This window comes from Rhinatrema bivittatum, chromosome 1 (assembly GCF_901001135.1).
Source record: "Rhinatrema bivittatum chromosome 1, aRhiBiv1.1, whole genome shotgun sequence".
Lineage (NCBI taxonomy): Eukaryota > Metazoa > Chordata > Amphibia > Gymnophiona > Rhinatrematidae > Rhinatrema > Rhinatrema bivittatum.
Window position 1 is genome coordinate 549,529,750 of NC_042615.1, and position 18,658 is coordinate 549,548,407.

Here is an 18,658-nt window from a genome sequence, read left to right on the forward strand (position 1 = left end):
TTACTGTAATAAATAGCTATTTACACATCAGACTCATTCATAATAAATAAAACTTATGTAATGCTGCTTACTGATATAAACTGAATACATATAATTGCAAAGCACAAAAGTAAAGGTGCAAGAATGTACTTTTATTCATTAACTTACATAGTGCAACTTTAGGCAGCCACACAGCTGGATCTGGATCAATTGGGAGAAATGGACTGAAGGCGCAAGGGGGGAAGAGAGTGCGAGAGAGACTGGCAGTGTGAGAAGGTGAGACAGACTGACAAGAATGGACTGGAGGGGGGAGGGAGAGACTGACCAGGGTGGACTAATAGAAGGGGAGAGAAAGAGAGAGACTGGTGAGGTTGGAGTGCACCAGCAGCATATCAAGCCTTTTCTTTCTTGGCTGCTAGGATGGGTTAGGCTGTTGGCACATCAGGCCTCTTATTTCTTGGCTGGTGGCAGGATGGCTTGCACTGGTGCCCTGTCGGGGTTTTTTTTATTTGTGGTCGCCATACGATGGGGATGTGCTGCAGCCTGTTAGGTCTAGTCTTTCTATCTTGGTTGCCGACAAGATCGGAATACATTGGAGGCTTGTTGGGATCTTTTTTCATGGTTACTGGCTGATAGGATGTGCTGCAGCCTATTGGGATGTTTTTCTTTGTCACCTAAGGGATGGGGTCTGCTCTCAGAACTTTTCTTTTGTTGATTGCCAAGATGAGGTGTGCTTGCAGCCTGTTGGGTCTTTTCTTTCTCCGCTTCTGGTGAGATGGGATGTGCTGACAGCCTGTCAGGCCTCTTTTGTAGTTGCTGCCGGATGAGATGTGCTGCAGCCTGTTGGACCTCTTCTATCACAGCCAACATGGAATGGGATCTGCGACAGCTTGTCAGACCTCTCTTGCAGCACATACCAGGCTTTCTCTTCTCTTAGTCCACTTCCTGCAGACCCTCTGTTAGGGTCTGGCAGACCCCAGGTTGGTACCCACTGCCCTAGACCAGTAGTCCCCAACCCTGCCCTGGGGGCCCACCAACCAGTCGGGCCAGTTGGGTTTTCAGGATATCCACAATGAATATGCATGAGAGAAAATGTGCATGTTATGGAGACAGTGCATGCAAATTTTCTCTCATGCATATTCATTGTGGATATCCTGAAAACCCGACTGGCTGATGGGCCCCAGGACAGGATTGGGGACTACTTCCCTAGACCATTATGCAGTCCCTTATAGGGTGACTACGCTGTTGCCTGAATTTAAAGCTGTTGAAATATTTTGGCGCTGGGGATGCAGGACCTTCAAAGCCTCACCATCCTGATGATCTGGTCAGTAGCAAAAGCAGGACTCATTTGTTCAGAATTCAGCAGGAGTATTTGGGGGTAGGGCCAATCCTGGCCATCTAAGCCGAAGACTTGACAGGCAACTTGTCTACACTGTCACCCACCCATGCAGCACAGTGGCAAGAGATGCCCATTTGGTATTCATTGTCTGACCAGCTTTGAGTTTGCACATGTTGTGTGGAACATAACAGCAGGAATACCTGCTTAGTATTCTTTGAACAACTTTAAAATAACACTTACCGTGTAGCCTTAGGACATGGTCAACCCTGCTAAAGCCCCACCTTGCTTGCTGTGGGCTTCCCACCAACCTAGATGTGACCATATTTGAATAATGTCAATGCTGCCTGCAATGCAATAAGGGCTTTCCAGCTCTAATGCCCCAACATGGTATATCCTCACTAAACTGCTGAAAATGATTCCAGCTCTACTCCCTTTCATGACTTGGTATGCTATAATCATTCTGCAAGATACTGCATATTTCTGCCGATAGCACGGGTATTCTGCAACCCAAAGAGGACAATAGCAGGATGGCACTCCTAGATGTGACTGCATCCATTCAGCTTAGTAAGCCACTAGAAATGCTGTAAACATACTGCATATTGCTGCCAAGATAGTTCAGCCTCTATGAAGCCAAAGGAGTATGTTGAGGTTGGCATCTTTCTATGAAATTCAGGAATGTTAATATATCATATATAGCCAAACATGTCAGAAGCCCGCACAACTACATTCTTGAATGCAAGGTTGAAAAAGCCACATGAGACAAGCTCTTTATATCTCCAGCAAGAGGGTATGTGAGCCTAGTGACATGACCAGAGGTATGATGACATGGCTGCCATGTTCCTGTATTGCTCCTCCAGGATTTCCAAAGATTGTCCCGTCCCCCCCTCCTCCCAATACCATGAGCAGTCACACCTAAGATTGAATATGGGTGAGAATCATATTTGAGACTGGCATCCACAGATACCTAGACATAGCAAGGCATGAACAATACGAGCAGGGCCAATAATAGAGACATGGTCACCGGGTGTCAGTAACCACTGAAATAGCTCTTCTGCCCCCTCAGCGGCAGAAAGCCAGGTATCAGATAAGAACCCCTTTAGTAACACTTTCTACCATCTCAGCCTATGGCACACAAATTGGGAACAAATACCCAATGAGTAAGGCAGTATAATATGCCTAGATTAAGTGAAGCATACAAATAATCTGCTAAAGTCACGTAGCTCTGGATCAGGAGCTTTGTAGTAAGAATCAATAGCTGTTACTTAGTGGGAGGCTGCAAGAGCCACAGGATCTTCCAAAGAACTTATGGCCATATTGGCAAACATAGGGAGATTGAAATGCATGCTGGAAATCGAGAGATGGTGACATGCTCACAATACTACTGGGCAGGTTCCTGCCCTAGAGACTAGACAAATCCTGCTTAAATTCAAGCGATTGAAGGAAAAATAACCACAAGGTAGCACCATTCTGTACAAGGTAGCATGCTGTACAAGCTATGATATCACCTTGTTGAACATTCAAAGAACTGTCCTGGCTTGATATTAATCACCATTAGCTAAGGTCAAGGCTCATGGAAGCAGTTGGGGCCCATCATAGAACACCCCTACAGAAGTATATTATATGGTATATACAGTCTTGAACTGGTATAATACTATTAGCAGGCACACCTGACAAGTTCATATTTCATTCTCCTCATTCATAAGAATACCTGGACAACAGTGAGGCTCAAGAAGATGCAACAATCTTCTTGGGAGATGTGATGAGCAATGTGGCCGATCCACTCTGTGAGCAAGAATCGTATGGGCACCTGAAGGAACAATGCCCCAGATACAATAAATAACTTACAGAGAAAAGGCTGATACTCAGGAAATGCTAATCCATGCAGGTGCTGAGGATTAGAAAACTGACCATTGCCTTCTGAAGATTGACTTAGGACCTTCTGATTATGAAACTGACACACTGCCTGCTATACTAAGAATGCTCTGGGTCCCTGGTACTGAAGTTGAATGGCACAGTAAATCTTTCAACAAGTCTTATAACTGTTGTCTACCATGTGAGAGTAAGAAAATTGGGATCCCTGTTGTCTGCTGCCTGGGTACATGTTGCGCAGCCTTTATGGAGGTAAAAGAGATGTATTCAACAATAGCCTGCCAATAAAATTGACTGAAATATCCTAAGTACCAGGCATGAAAGTAGGATGATTCAAAACTACTTGTCATCTGATGATAAGCAGGGAGAGGATGCATATAATAAAAAATACCGTTAATAATGTACTTAATATGTCTGTACGCCAATGCCAGAATATGCAAATACAGTATATGAAATGACTACCTACGAATACAGGAGAAGGTGGGAAGCCTTAGTGGTGCAGGCAGCTGGTTCAGTTAATTAACTTGGCTGCTGCATATGACTGTCATAGCTCACAATTCAGTATGAGCTGCAGCTTGGCTCTCTTCACATTGTCCTTGTCCCTCTCACCCTGGATATCAGATAGCGGCTGAAAGGACTCGATGATGCCTGAGTGCCATAAAGGACCTGCTAAAGAAAAAGATGATGCATAGAAATGCTGACATGCAAGTTCTGGAGGTGGTTCCCTTGGGTCTATGAGAACCAAAGTCTGATAGCAATTGGTCATTAGCTGAGCAACCATGGTAATTTGCAAAGAATTGTTCAAGGAGCTGAGACGTTTTAGCCTGAGAAATATCGTTGGCGCAGGTCTTAAGTGGTCTCAATGCCAAGGGGATGTGAGCCATCGCCCAGATATACCATGCCTGCATTCCCCACAGGAAATGAGAGACTGAAGAGATGAGGAGCCACAAGATCCCCAAGGAGCCGGGGCTCCCAACCGTCTCATGTCCAAGGCACACTGTGTGGCACATTGCTATCCACACGTGATGATGATCCACATGGCAAAAGAAAAGCTTGAGAAGCGAGAGAAAAGGATGACACACAGAAAATACTGTTATGCAAGTGCTTGCAGTGGGGCCCTTGATACTATTTGTGTGTTTTATATATAGACATTCCATGTGAAAATCACTAGTTCATAACGGTGTACAGGTTTGACATTCATAAATAATGAAAACTGAGGTAGGCATACATACATGTAGTAAACTAGGAAAACAATTAGAGGCAGAGGGTATATATCAGACATATACATTTAAGGAAAGACAGAGCTGGGCAATAGAAGGGCCAAGAGTAGGGGGAATTGGTCAGGACAATTCTGATTATCAGACTCGTGAACTGGAGTTTTCTGTCAGACAGGTATTTGTGAATAGCCAAGTTTTTAACTCGCTCTTAAATTTTTTAATGTCTGTTATTGTTCGCAGGTCCTCAGGCAATGAGTTTTATAGTTTTGGGCCAGCAACTGAAATTGCTCTTTTTCTTGTTTGTGTTATGTGACAGTTTCTAATGATCAGGATTTCAAGGAGGCCTTTGTTTTGTGATCTAAGTGTTCCTGGTGGAATATGTGGTTTAAATGTTATTCCCATCAGATCGCTGTTTGGATAGATGTTATTGAATATAATTGTAAGTACTTTATAGATTATTCTTGATTGAACAGGGAGCTAGTGCAGAGCGATCAGAATTGGGATGATGTGATCATATTTCCTTGTTCCAGATATAAGTCTTGCTGCAGCATTTTGCAGTAGTTGCAGGGGTTTTAGGTGACTGGTTGGAAGTCCCAGAAGGTAGGGAATTACAGTAATCTTGGTTTGAGAATATTAGAGGTAGGAATTTAGTAGAGGTTTTAATCTGCTCAGGATTCGCAGTTTGTAGAAACCAGATTTGACCAGTTTGCTAATGTAAGTTTTCATTAAGTTTTCATCAATTTGAATTCCTAGATCTCTTAATTGAGTTGCTGGGATTAACTGGGAATTTCTGAGATCTATACCTGGTGGAATAGATTTTGGTGGGTTTCAGCTCAACCAAATTATTTGACTTTTTGGGGTTCATCGATAGTTTCATTTGTGCAAGTTTTTCTTTTAAAATGTGTATATATTCAGAGGTAAGTGATGCTGTTTTATCAATTGATTTTGTTAGTGGGATATACACTTGCAGATCGTCAGCATATAGAAAGAATTTTATTCCTAGATCAGTTAGTAATTTGTTCAAGGGCAGCATTTAGATATTAAGTCGAGTTGCAGAATCCTTGTGGAATGTCTATTGGGCATTGGAATGTGTCTGATAAATGATTGTTAAACTCAACTTGGAAGGATTTGTTTGCGAAGAATGAGGTGAATCATTTAAGTACATTTCCTTCAATCCCTTTGTTTCTCAACTGTCGGCAAAGTAGATTATGGTCAACAGTATCAAAGGCTGCTGTGAAATCAATCAGCACTAGGCAGTATGATTCATTAGGGTAAAAGCCTCATAATATAGGGTCAGTTAGGGATTGTAGGAGAGTTTCCATTGATTGGTTTTTCTGAAATCCAAATTGGTTAGTTTGCAAGGTTTTATTGTCTTCTAGATGAGACTCTAATTGGGTAAGCACTGGTTTTTCAAAAATTTTTGCGATGAAGGTTAAGTTGGAGACTGGTCAGTAGTTGTCCCAGTCATCTGATCTTCCTATTTTATTCTTTAAGATTGGTTTTATAACTGCCTGTTTTAGGCCATTTGGCATATGTCATCCTGCAAGGTTGATTATTGTTGTGATTGTAGGGGTTGTGATTTGGTATACTTGTTTCAGTGAAGAGGCAGGTATCTGGTCAAGTGGATGAGTAGTTGGTTTTAGTTTAGTTATGATTTTGCTTATCTCTAGCTTCAAGACTGTCAAATGATGACCAATTAATATGTGCATTAAGGTCATCAGAAGTGTTAATAGGGTAGGTATAGGTGATTTGCTGAACAGAAGTTTTGAGTTGAAAATAACTCTGTGTAATTGTTTTGCTTAATAGTCATTTTTGGATTTATTCATTAGTGCTCTGTAATGTGAGAGGTATGATTTGTATCTTAGAGATTCGTCTGTAGGTTTTGTTTTTTTTTACCAGTTTTCAAGTTTTCTGAGGTGTTATTTTGTTTCAGTTCTTCATTGTACCAGGGGGTTCATTTTTTTTTTTTTTAGATTATCATAATTTTTGTTAGAAGTTTTGGTTTGGATAGAGCTGTACTTGTCTGCTATTTCCTTGATCATTTTTTCCCATGAATCAAATGCTTCATCACAGCCGTTAAGGTTTAGGTTGTTGATTTTGTTTTCCAATGCCTTTAGTTAGTGTTTCAGTTTTAATTTTCCTTTTGTATGCTTGAGAGGTTTTGATTTCAAGGCTGATTACTGAATGTTTTTGTATATTAGCTCTGCTTTCATTAGATGGTGGTCAGACCAGGGAATTATTTTGTGCTTAGTGTTTATATTGTAATTATTAGAATTTATGAATATGAGGTCGAGAGTATTGCCTGCTTTGTGGGGTGGCTTCAGAGACGTGTTGAGTCCATCTTAGGTCTTCCATTGCTTCTAGGAACATGTCACAAGAGATGGATCTTGGAGAATCATTTAAATGAAGATTAAAGTAGCCTAGTATTGTGTCTGGTGTAGGAAATTTTTTTATGAACAGTTCGATTAGCGGTGAGCAGACCTTTTGGAGTAGCCCAGGAGGGCAGTATACCAATCCAATATTAATTTGTTTAGATTTTAAATTGGCTACTTCATAGGGAGGGTAGATTTCAGTTGTCTTAAGCATTAATTTGAGTTCCTTTCTGCAGATTATTAGTAAGCCACCTCCTTTTCTTTTTGTCGTGGTATATGGAATAGATTGTAATTTGGATGCAATAATTGGTTTATTAGTACATTGTCATTTAGCCAGGTTTTAGTTATGCAGAATATTGTTGGATGTTGGTCATTGATACAATCATTGATTAGTGGGATTTTCCTTGAGCTTGATTATGCATTCAGTAGAAATAAGGTGAACAGTAGGCATGTTTTGATGTTTAGGTTATTAGGATTGTGTGTTGTAGAGTCTTTGTGGTCGTGTTTGGAATTTTGTTTTTGTTGTTTATAAGGTCATAGATTTTCCCCTGTCCTGTTATTGGTTGTATTCTGGTTTTTTAGGTCTGTATCTGATTGTGATTTTTGGAGTAAGTAGATAGGTCGATTCGGTGGTTATGTCAATGAATAGTCAACCATTGTAGAAGTTCGGTCTATAGGCAGTGTAGGGTATACGGAGCGGTCAAGGTCAGATGGGTACTTGACATAGGAGATATTGAGGTGGAGATCTCACGTGGTAGCATAAGGTAGTGGCGTCTTTCATCCTCAGGAGTCCTCTGGGTCCACTGGGATCTCTTGGGGTCCTCTGAGGTCCTTTAGGGTCTGCTGGGGACCATTTTGGTTCCACTGGGGTCCTCAGGTGTTCTTTGGGTCTGCTGGAGTCCTATGGGGGATCCTCTGGGGTCTGCTGGGGTCCTCTGGATTTTCTGGATTCCTGATTCTTGTGTGGGCGTCTGGGTCTTCTGGATTCTTTGGTTTCCTATTTTCAGGGGCCCTATGCGGTCAAGGGTCCTGATTATATAAGCCCCATCTCAGGAGTCAGCGCAGGAGTCACCACGGGAGCCGGCAAGGGCGCCGGCACAGAATCACTGCACTCCAATCGGGTACTCGGGCAGCCTCGATTCAGTGCTTTGATGTGAGGCCGGCAGCAGGGGGGGCTGAGGCCACATGCCTCATACGATGGCCGGAGGCAGTGCACCTCCGCAGAGCCCAATTCAGGGCTGCCACCAGGGATCTGAAGCCACATGCTGCACTGGGGGACCGAAGCCGCACATATGCTGCAACCTGAGATCACATGTCATGAACGCCGGCTGGATCCTCCCTGTTGGGTGCCGCGCAGAACTGTAAGGTGGTCGGTCGGGCTTGTGAGAGGCAGGCCGGGGGTCTCAGGCTGGAGGGAAAGGAGTTGTGATTGGAGGGAGGTGAACAGGTGCCGAGCAACACTCACTCACTGTTCCCAGATCCCTTGCGGCTGCTTCTGTAGCCTCCCTGCACGCCCTTCTGGCGTTTTGCATTCTCAGCGGCTCTCCAGAACTCCCAGTTCACTACACAGCTGCTGAGGGGGTGTCCAGGGCCTTGCAGCAGAAGCTCGGGGGGGGGGGGGGAGCTCGATGGGAGAGCTCTTCTTAGCTCTGTGCCATCTTGGGATCCCTAACGGAAGGCATGAGGATAACCTTTAACCAAAGGAATCTGGGTAATATGTGGAGGAGCAGCAGCAGTTATTACTACTTAAGAACATAAGAACATAAGAAAATGCCATACTGGGTCAGACCAAGGGTCCATCAAGCCCAGCATCCTGTTTCCAACAGTGGCCAATCCAGGCCATAAGAACCTGGCAAGTACCCAAAAACTAAGTCTATTCCATGTAACCATTGCTAATGGCAGTGGCTATTCTCTAAGTGAACTTAATAGCAGGTAATGGACTTCTCCTCCAAGAACTTATCCAATCCTTTTTTAAACACAGCTATACTAACTGCACGAACCACATTCTCTGGCAACAAATTCCAGAGTTTAATTGTGCGTTGAGTAAAAAAGAACTTTCTCCGATTAGTTTTAAATGTGCCCCATGCTAACTTCATGGAGTGTCCCCTAGTCCTTCTACTATCCGAAAGAGTAAATAACCGATTCACATCTACCCGTTCTAGACCTCTCATGATTTTAAACACCTCTATCATATCCCCCCTCAGTCGTCTCTTCTCCAAGCTGAAAAGTCCTAACCTCTTTAGTCTTTCCTCATAGGGGAGTTGTTCCATTCCCCTTATCATTTTGGTAGCCCTTCTCTGTACCTTCTCCATCGCAATTATATCTTTTTTGAGATGCGGCGACCAGAATTGTACACAGTATTCAAGGTGCGGTCTCACCATGGAGCGATACAGAGGCATTATGACATTTTCTGTTTTATTCATCATTCCTTTTCTAATAATTCCCAACATTCTGTTTGCTTTTTTGACTGCCGCAGCACACTGAACCGACGATTTCAATGTGTTATCCACTATGACACCTAGATCTCTTTCTTGGGTTGTAGCACCTAATATGGAACCCAACATCGTGTAATTATAGCATGGGTTATTTTTCCCTATATGTCTGTGCTAGTCTGTTGTGCTTTAGAATGAAGACTGACTGCAACCAGTTTATATACTTTGAAGGTGCGGTCTCCCTAATTGGGCACAGTCCTCTATATGAGATCTTGCTGGTTTGGAACCAAAAAATGACCATCTTTTCTCCTGACACATAACCTCAGATGCATATAATTGTTCCTGCTGTAAATGCCTGGAGTTGGGTCAGTTCCCCCTCCCATATCACTGCTGAGGGTCTCACCATCTCTCCTCCCCCCCCCCCCCCCCCCCCAAGCCTGGGCCCAGCCTGACCCCATCACCAGATATCCACTATCCCAAGAGCATTGCATGGAATGGCTGCTACTAGCATACATTTCTTCTAATTTCACCTCCATTTTTTTTTAAATTTGCATGCAGTGGGGAAAACGCCATTCCTACTGCACTTCTCCTGCTGTGCCTCAGTGCCAGGCCACTGCAGTAGGAGGCAGCCTCTAACAGGCTAAGATCAAGGCAGGCCGCCTCGGCCACAATGCTGGTTTGGAAGGGTCTCAACTCCTGTTATCTTAAGGAGCACCCCACAGGAAAACAGGATCAGGGGGATCTAGCACTGCATTGCATGTACCCAGACTCACCTGGAATGCCAGGGATGGATGAACGTTGCAATGGAAAAAAGGGAACCACACAAGAAATAATAGCACTAGAGTTGCAGCTTGTGTGAGGCTAAAGGCCTTTTACTTGCAACTAAACCTCTCTCTCGCTTCATGGCACTGCTGAGTGCACCCTGTTCCCTCAGCCTGAAATGGAAGTTAAGAACATAAAAACATGCCATACTGGGTCAGACCAAGAGTCCATCAAGCCCAGCATCCTGTTTCCAACAGTGGCCAATCCAGGCCATAAGAACCTGGCAAGTACCCAAAAACTAAGTCTATTCCATATTACTGTTGCTGTAATAGCAGTGGCTATTTTCTAAGTCAACTTAATAGCAGTTATGGACTTCTCCTCCAAGAACTTATCCAATCCTTTTTTAAACACAGCTACACTAACTGCACTAAGCACATCCCCTGGCAATAAATTACAGAGCTTAATTGTGCATTGAGTGAATAAGAACTGTATCCGATTAATTTTAAATGTGCCATATGCTAACTTCATGGAGTGCCCCCTAGTCTTTCTATTATCTAAAAGAGTAAATAACTGATTGACATCTATCTGTTCTAGACCTCTCATGATTTTAAACACCTCTATCATATCCCCTCTCAGCTGTCTCGTCCCCAAGCTAAAAAGTCCTAACCTCCTTTAGTTCCTTCACAAATGCTGCTGATTTCTGGGCTCTGCATGGCTCAAAGCAGCAACCACTAAGAACTGTTGAAAATCTTTAAGAGCATCGATTTAAATTGAAAGTTATTTAAGAAGAAAATTCTGCATGTCAAACTGGAACATTGAGCTAGTGAACAATAGCAGCATGGATCGCTAAAAACAAATCCCAGGCTGCTAGAATTCTCCCCCGTCGTGCCCTCTCCATGGGGGGCTGCTCCACCTCGATGCTGTTCCCCCAAATTTCCAGGCCACCAGCAGAAAAAACAGACATGCTTCGGGGAGCAGGAGCAGCAAAGAGAACCTCCCAATCTGCTTGCAAGGAGCCCACATGGTCCGGTCAAGCCCTCCCCTCCAGCATAGGAACACGGCTGGGGATCTACCTGACCCTGCACAATCGCCAGCGGCTGGATTCCACGGGTTAGGGGGGGGACTCCCCGTAAATGCACCATGTCAGCAGAAACCATGAGCAGCAAACCATTTTTTGTGTGTGTGTGTTTGCTTCTGACGCCGGCTGCTGCAGCAAAAAGAGGGGACAAAAAGAAGCACTGGCCGCAGGGCTGCAGCACAGGGGGCTTGAAGTGCAGACTGGGCCTGGCAACCTGCTGCAGCAAGCCCTTCATAGTGCCCATGTGGCTGAGAAGGCCCACCTCTTTTTAAAATAAATAATGCTGCTGCTTCCAGCACCTTGCTCAGCCTGAGGCTGCAGTGATGGGCTGGGAGGAAACCTCACGGCCTTCCTCGCAGCGGGAACATTTTTTTAAATTTTACTGCTGAAATCTTACCCTCTGGAGCCTCAAGCTACCAGAAGCCCATTACCACGAAGTCACCACAGCTGATACAGCAGCGGCATACCTGCCCTGTTCCCTGCCAGCGGCTGCATTCCACGATGGGTGAGAGTGGGCTGCGGCAGACTCATGCTCGCCCTTCCCAGACCCACTGTAGCCCTGCTTTGAAGGGGGCGCTGGCCCTGCTGTGAGGATGCCGATGGGAAGAGAGGACCTCCGGCTCTCGTGCTTGAGGCTACCCTGGAGGAGGAGGGGAGAACTGAGGGGAAAAAATGCTCCCTGGGAACCAATGATGCTAAACCCTCCCAACGTTCAAATGTAGCAGATGAGCAATGGACCTTCCAATATCTTAGCCGCTGCCTGGAAGAAGCTGTCTCTGATCTGGCCAGATGCTGCTGTACCAAGCAGTGCCTATCAAGTAAGGTGGTAGGTAGGCTGCAAAAAGGGGAGGGAGGGGCTAGTAAAAGCAAAGGCCGCAAGTCATTACCTGAAAAAAGTCAAAAGAAGAAGCTGGTGGGAGGGATTATTCCTTGGCTAAATTGAGCTCATCAGCCTCTGTACCCCTCTTTGGAGGCAGAGCACATTCATTGTTGTTCTTCCCCTAACCTGGAATGGGGTCTGCCTCCAACTCTGCTAAAATGGGTATGTACCATAAGGAGGAGCTGACAAGCTAGGGAGTTGTATGAAATTCAAGAACAGCAGAGTAAACTAAAAGGAACTATAGTAATGGCAGAAAATTGTTCTGTAAGAAGAAAAGGAAACTGATATGATTCTCCAAACAAATGACTGAAAAAAATAATCTGAGTTCAAAAAGAATCTCATCAAGGGGAATACAGGAAAGAATATCATATACACTGAAAGAAGCTAGGAAAGAAATCAGGATGGTAGAAGCACAACTGAAAGTAAAGTGTTAAAGGTGATGTGAGAGAACATTTTCAGGTATGTCTGAGAAAGGAAGGCCAGAGGGTGGTATTGTAAGATTGAAAGTAGATGAGCAGTGCGTGGAGAGAGATGAGGAAAAGCAGAAATGTTAAACAAAGACTGAAGAGCAGTTTGGAGAAGGAGTGCTGTAGTTGGTAAGGGTGCATATGAGAGTGGGCTGGATACCATGTTAGTTTTGGAAGTGTGTTTGTGTAGATCTAACAAAATTGAAAGTAGAGCAAGCCATGGGACCAGATGAGATACATCCTAGGATACTTAAGGAACTCAGAGAGGTTCCGGCCAGGTCTAGATCTTTGAAATAGTTGTAGTGCTGCACAATTTGAGAAGGGCAGCTGTGGTCCCGCCTAATAAAACCGGTAACACAGAGGGGACTGGAAACTACAGGCTAGTTTGGCATTCCAAACCTCCGGTCTGCAAACCACCAATGCCTCCAGTTCTAGCTCAGCTCATGAATCAACCTTCAAACCTCTCGTGTCAACGGACTTGACATTTTTCACTTGAGAAATTTCTCATTGCTGCTACTTTGGCACAAATAGTGAATGAACTGCAGGCTGTGATTTCATAGCCATCACACCAGTTTTTCATAATAGAGTGGTTCTACGATCTCACCCCAAGTTCCTTCTGCAAATCGTATCTGTATTTCACATTATTCGAGCTATTGTGCTACCTTCTTCCAAAACCACATGTACACAGAGGAGAATGGCTCTTTACTTTTTGGACTGTAAGAGGGCTGGTATATTACCTAAAGAGGTCTCTGCTTCACCATCAAGCTTCTCATGACCTTTGATCCAAAAGATTGGGAAGAGTAGTTGAGAGACTTTGTCCAGATACACTATATCATTCAAATTTCCTATTTCAAGCTTGAAGTAACTTTGATGGGGGATAGAGGAGGAAACTAATCTGTGATCACTGAAGATCCTAACGTTTCAAATGTTAATCCTGATAAAATAGGTTGACAGTTGGAGAAGCAAGCTGTACAGCCTGGCCTGGAAAATTCCCTTGCAGAAAGAACAAATGAATTTCAGTTTTAAAACCAAAATCTATTAAATTCTACTATACTTGAACTGTTAATCATTATTACTACTAATATTAAACTGAAACCTAAAATTTTATGAATGGATTTTTTTTTAGTGTAATTATTCTGACAAATGTGCACCTCAATGGCATATGCAGTTCATAGGACTCCTGAATTGTACTGTTTTAAGCTGTTTGACTGATGCACAGTATGATTGCTAATGTCATGGTTTGACATTTAGAATCAGAGGAAGAATTTTATGATGCTCCAAGCAGTCCTGTGGAGGATAAACCATTCTTTGAGATATCTGGCGGTTCTCTGACCAGATCTAACAGTGTCAGAAGGAAAAGGGTACAGAAGCAGGAGTCTTTGAGGAATATGACTGAATTTCAAATGAGATTTGAGATTCCTGAGGTAAGCACAATTCAAATCATTGGATGTTTGTTTGTTTTTTTTTGGTCTTTTGAAATAGAATATGTGACTCACAATGCTTATGAATGTGAAGGACTAATAATGTTAGCTTGACAATGACCAGCTTGACAATGGCCATCTTTCCCAAACACCTTTGCATGGTTACTTTCTTGTTCTTGAACTATATTAATCTGCTGTTTTAGTTCTACATTTCTTGACAAAATGCCTAGTGTGCCATTTTGTACCGGGGTTTTTATGATATGCAAAAACATATATTTTTGACTGGGTTGAGACTGATGAACTAATTTTAGTTGCATGCTCAGACATTTGAGATCACACTTTCAGTGACTGGCTACTGCAGAAATATACTGTATTTTACCTTGCCTGGATATTTTTTTTTTTTTCTGGATAAACAGGACCGTAATCAGCCACACAAGTGGTTGATGGTATCTGACAGCTCAGAGACCAAAAATCTCTTCGAGCTCAGAAAACCCAAACAAATTGTCTGAATATGGCATGGATGTTCCTATGTCACCACAAGACTCTCCTCAGTCTTTTTTTTTTCCCCCACTTGTGCAAAAGAACACACTCCTTAAGTTGCTAAGTTATGCTCTTGTTTTTCTTTCTTTTCTATTTTGTTGTCGAAATAGTCATTTGTGTTTTCTTTTGTGAGTCTCCAACAATAAGCAAAGGTACCATATTTTTATTAGTATCATTAGCATCTAAATACTGTGGTGCAAAAATATCTGTACCAAATGACCAAAAAAGTTAGTTTATTCCTAATCCACTTCTACTAAAACTATCCATGCAATCCTAGATCCAGGTAGTTCATCTACTGGAATTCCTTCTTCCAAACAGGAAAAAATGGCTTGATTTAGTCAAAAACTATTTTACCAGTATATACCGGGTTTTCCATCTCTTCCATCAAGTTAAAACAAACGTCTCCTATTTTGGAGTCTATGGTTCCAAAATCTGAAACTTAATCAACTATTCCACTATATCAAGCCACACAATAAATCGTAGAAATTGAGTTGCAGATTGTTTCAGTGTTCAGCTTCGACCAAAGAAAGGACATCAGAAGAACCACCTATAGTCATGTCTGACTTAAGAAGTATTGCAATCATCTTACAGTTTTCTGTCATACCATTCTGACATTAAAGAGATTAATGTACTTTGATCAGATCCCTCTCCACAGTCTTATAGAATTACATCTCCAATGTGGGATGTCATATCCCATTTTTGGCCAAAAAAAGCAACCCCCCCCCCCCCCCCCTATTTTTTGCTTTATAGGAGGAGGCAGAATCAAGAGCCACTACATGTGGTATACTAAAAGATATTAAAGCCCCCAAAAAAGTAGTTGCTGTTCTAGTTCAAAGCTAGAGACCTTCATTTTCAGATTTTATTTTGCTTGGGAATTTCAACAAAAAAGTCAGTAGAAAAATAACTTTCATATAAAACAGGAGATTTTTTTTTTTGTTCAAACATTGAAATTCCCAGGCAAAATAAAAACTGATAAAATTAGGAAAATAGAAAAAGCTAAAAGGTGCAGTTACAAAGGTAATGTTTACATCAGATATGGACATTTTTTAAAAATACCATCTTGGAACCCATAAAAACATAAGTTGCCATACTGGGTCAGACCGAGGATCCATCAAACCCAGCTTCCTGTTTCCAACAGTGGCCAATCCAAGATACAAGTATCTGGCAAGAACCCAAACATTAAATAAATCCCATGCTACAAATACCAGTAATAAGCGATGGCTATTCTCTAAGGGCCAGATTTTAAAACTTATGCGCGGGCGTAGATTTGTGCGCGCAACCAGCGCATACAAATCTATGCCAGATTTTATAACATGGGCGTGCAGCCACGCGCATGTTATAAAATCCAGGGTCGGCGCGCATAAAGGGGTGTACACTTGTGCACCTTGCGCGCGCCGAGCCCTAGGGGAGCCCCGATGGCTTTTCCTGTTCCCTTTGAAGCCGCTCCGAAATCGGAGCGGCCTCGGAGGGAATTTTTTTTGCCTCCCCCCCCCCCCCCCCCCCCCAGCCCTACCTAAATCCCCCTCCTACTTTATTTCGGCGAGTTATGCCTGCCGGCCGGCTGCCGGCATACAAACCTCTGGCACGGCCGCTGTGCCGGAGGACTCAGGAACACCCCCGGACCCACCTCCGGACCACCGTCACGCCCCCGGACCGCCCATTTTGAAAAGTCCCGGGGCTTGTGCACGCCGCCGAGCCTATGCAAGATAGGCTCGGTGCGTGCAGGAGCAGCTTGAGGCAGCTTCTCGGAGATTACCTGCCGTATCCCTTTGAAAATTTGCCCCTATGTTAACTTGATTAATAGTTAATGGAACTGCAGGAACTTATCCAAAATCTTTTTTTTTTTTTTTTTTTATCCCAGCTAAGCCACATCCTCTGGCAGTGAATTCTAGAACTTAATTGTGCATTGGATAAAAAAGAATATTCTATGATTTCTTTTAAATGTGCTACTTGCTAACTTCATGGAGTGCCCCCTAATTCTTGTATTATCTGAAAGAGTTAATAACTGATTCATATTTACCGGTACCCATTATAGTCCTTTCATGACTTTATAGCCCTCTATCCTATCCCCCCTCAGCCATCTCCTCCAAGCTGAACAGTCTTAACCTCTTTAGCCTTTCCTCATAGGAGAGCTGTTCCATCCTCATCCATCACATTGGCTGCTCTTCTCTGTACCTTTTCTAGTAGAACAATGTTTTTTAAGATGTGGTGACCAGAACTGCACACAATACTCAAGGTATGGTGTCACTATGGAGTGATACAGAGGCATTATGATATTTTCCATTTTATTTATTCCATTTCTAATAATTCCTATCATTCTGTATTCTTTTTTGACCACTGCAGCACACTGAGCTGACGATTTCAATGTATTGTCCACTATGATGCCTATATCTATTTAGAGTAGTGACATCACAAGCAGATTTTGATAAATTGCAGGAAGATCTTTCAAGACTGAGAGATTGGGTATTCAAATGGCAGATGAAATTTATTTGGACATGTGCAAAGTGCACATAGGGAAAGTAACCCACACTTTAGTTACATGATGTTAGGTTTCATATTAGGATTTACATCCCAGGAAAATGATCTGGGTATCATCGTGGGTAATAATCTTGAAATCCTCAGCTCAGTGTGCGGGTGGGGGGGGGGGAAGGTGTCAAAAAAGCACACAGAGTATTAGGAATTATTATGAAAGGAATGGAGAAAAAAATGGAGGATGTCATAATACCTCTGTATCACTCCATGGTGAGACCGTACTTAAAGGACTGCATGCCATTCTGGTCGCCATATCTCAAAAAAGATATTGCTGAACTGGAAAAGGTTCAGAGAAGAGTGACCAAAAGGATAAAAGGGATGGAATAGCTCTTTGAGGAAAGGCTAAAGAGGTTAGGGCTGTTCAGCTTGAAGAACAGATGGCTGAGAGGGGATATGATAGAAGCCTATAAAATCATGAGTGGAATACAACAGGTAAATGTGAATCTGTTATTTACTCTTTCAAAAAATACAAAAACTAGGGGACACTCCATGAAGTTAATAAGTAGCACATTTAAAGAAATCAGAGAGATTCTTTTTTCACTCAATGCACGATTAAGCTCTGCAATTCATTACCAAGGATATGGTAAAGGCAGCTAGTCTAGCAGAGTTTAAAAAAGGTTTGGATAAATTATTGGAGAAGTCCATAAACTGTTGTTAACCAGATATACTTAGCAGCATGTAATCTCTCTACTGTATGGGATCTTGCCAGGTATTTGTGACCTGGATTGGCTACTGTTGGAAACAGAATACTGGGCTTGATGGGACCCTCAGTCTAACCAAGTAAGGGAATTCTTATGTTCTTATGTAGGAAGCACTTACACCAGATAATCTGATTTGATTTGACTCACAGTGTTGCGTTAAAGGATATATGCAACCTTGTCTAATGCTGTATTATAATTGTTAGATACCTGCTGTTTGTTCAACTTGAAACACTTCTACTTTGAAGCACCTCTGCCCCTGCCTGATTTTCCCCTTTTCTCTTTAAATGTTAAGGGAAAGGTAATCCTGGGAGGCACCTGTGTAAATTTTTAAAGTTTATTTAATTTTTTACCTTTTTATTTGTGCAATTTTAAATAAAGACTGCAAGGAAACCTTGAGAAAAAAAGAATCTTGAAACCAACAAATTATAATCAAGAAATACAAATAAAAATTTAATAAATCTAGACACATTCAAAGTAAAGGAAAGCAAAGTTTATTATATTTTAAGTACCATCTCAGAATGGGCATTGGCTCTTGTTACGAGAGTTCTTTACAGTCTGCCACTGGGACTTTAGAGGGTAATTTTCATATTGTTCTGTACAAATCAGTTAAGTAATCTCTAGAACATCAGATAACTCTGAAGAAGATTAAATTAAACTGTCTCTATCCATCAAATGCCAATTGAAATAAATGAGTATCATTTTAAAAGTCTGAAAACACTTGTAAAGTCAGAGGTAAAGAGTTCCACAGTATGGAGCAGGTTACAAAAAAATCTCTCAATTCAACAAGCCGCACTTGTCGAATTGAGGTTATATCCAACAAGCCCCTTTCAGTGACATGCCCGAGTCTGGTTATAAATATACATTGCTGGTTAATCTAGGGTTGAGAGTAATTTTTTTGGTATTTTATGGATGAGCAAGGCCAATATAAATTGAATACATTCATTTACTGGTAGGTAATGAAGCTTACAAAGAATAGGAGAAATGAGCCCTTTTGAACAGACCAAAAATAAGTCTGGCAGCAGAGTTCTGTAGTACTTGGAGGGCTCATAAAGCAATCTTGGGTAAACCC

At 42.5% G+C, this 18,658-nt stretch overlaps 1 protein-coding gene across 3 annotated transcripts in view; it reads left to right on the plus strand.

Annotated features, from left to right (window-relative positions):
• The window catches only part of VPS13A (vacuolar protein sorting 13 homolog A), a 745,426-nt gene that overhangs the window by 284,443 nt on the left and 442,325 nt on the right, over positions 1 to 18,658 (plus strand). For all 3 annotated transcript variants that reach the window (XM_029616432.1, XM_029616443.1, XM_029616452.1), the window contains exon 25: positions 13,647 to 13,819. In XM_029616432.1, the coding sequence (XP_029472292.1) occupies positions 13,647 to 13,819 (173 nt within the window). The remainder of the gene's footprint in view (positions 1 to 13,646; positions 13,820 to 18,658) is intronic.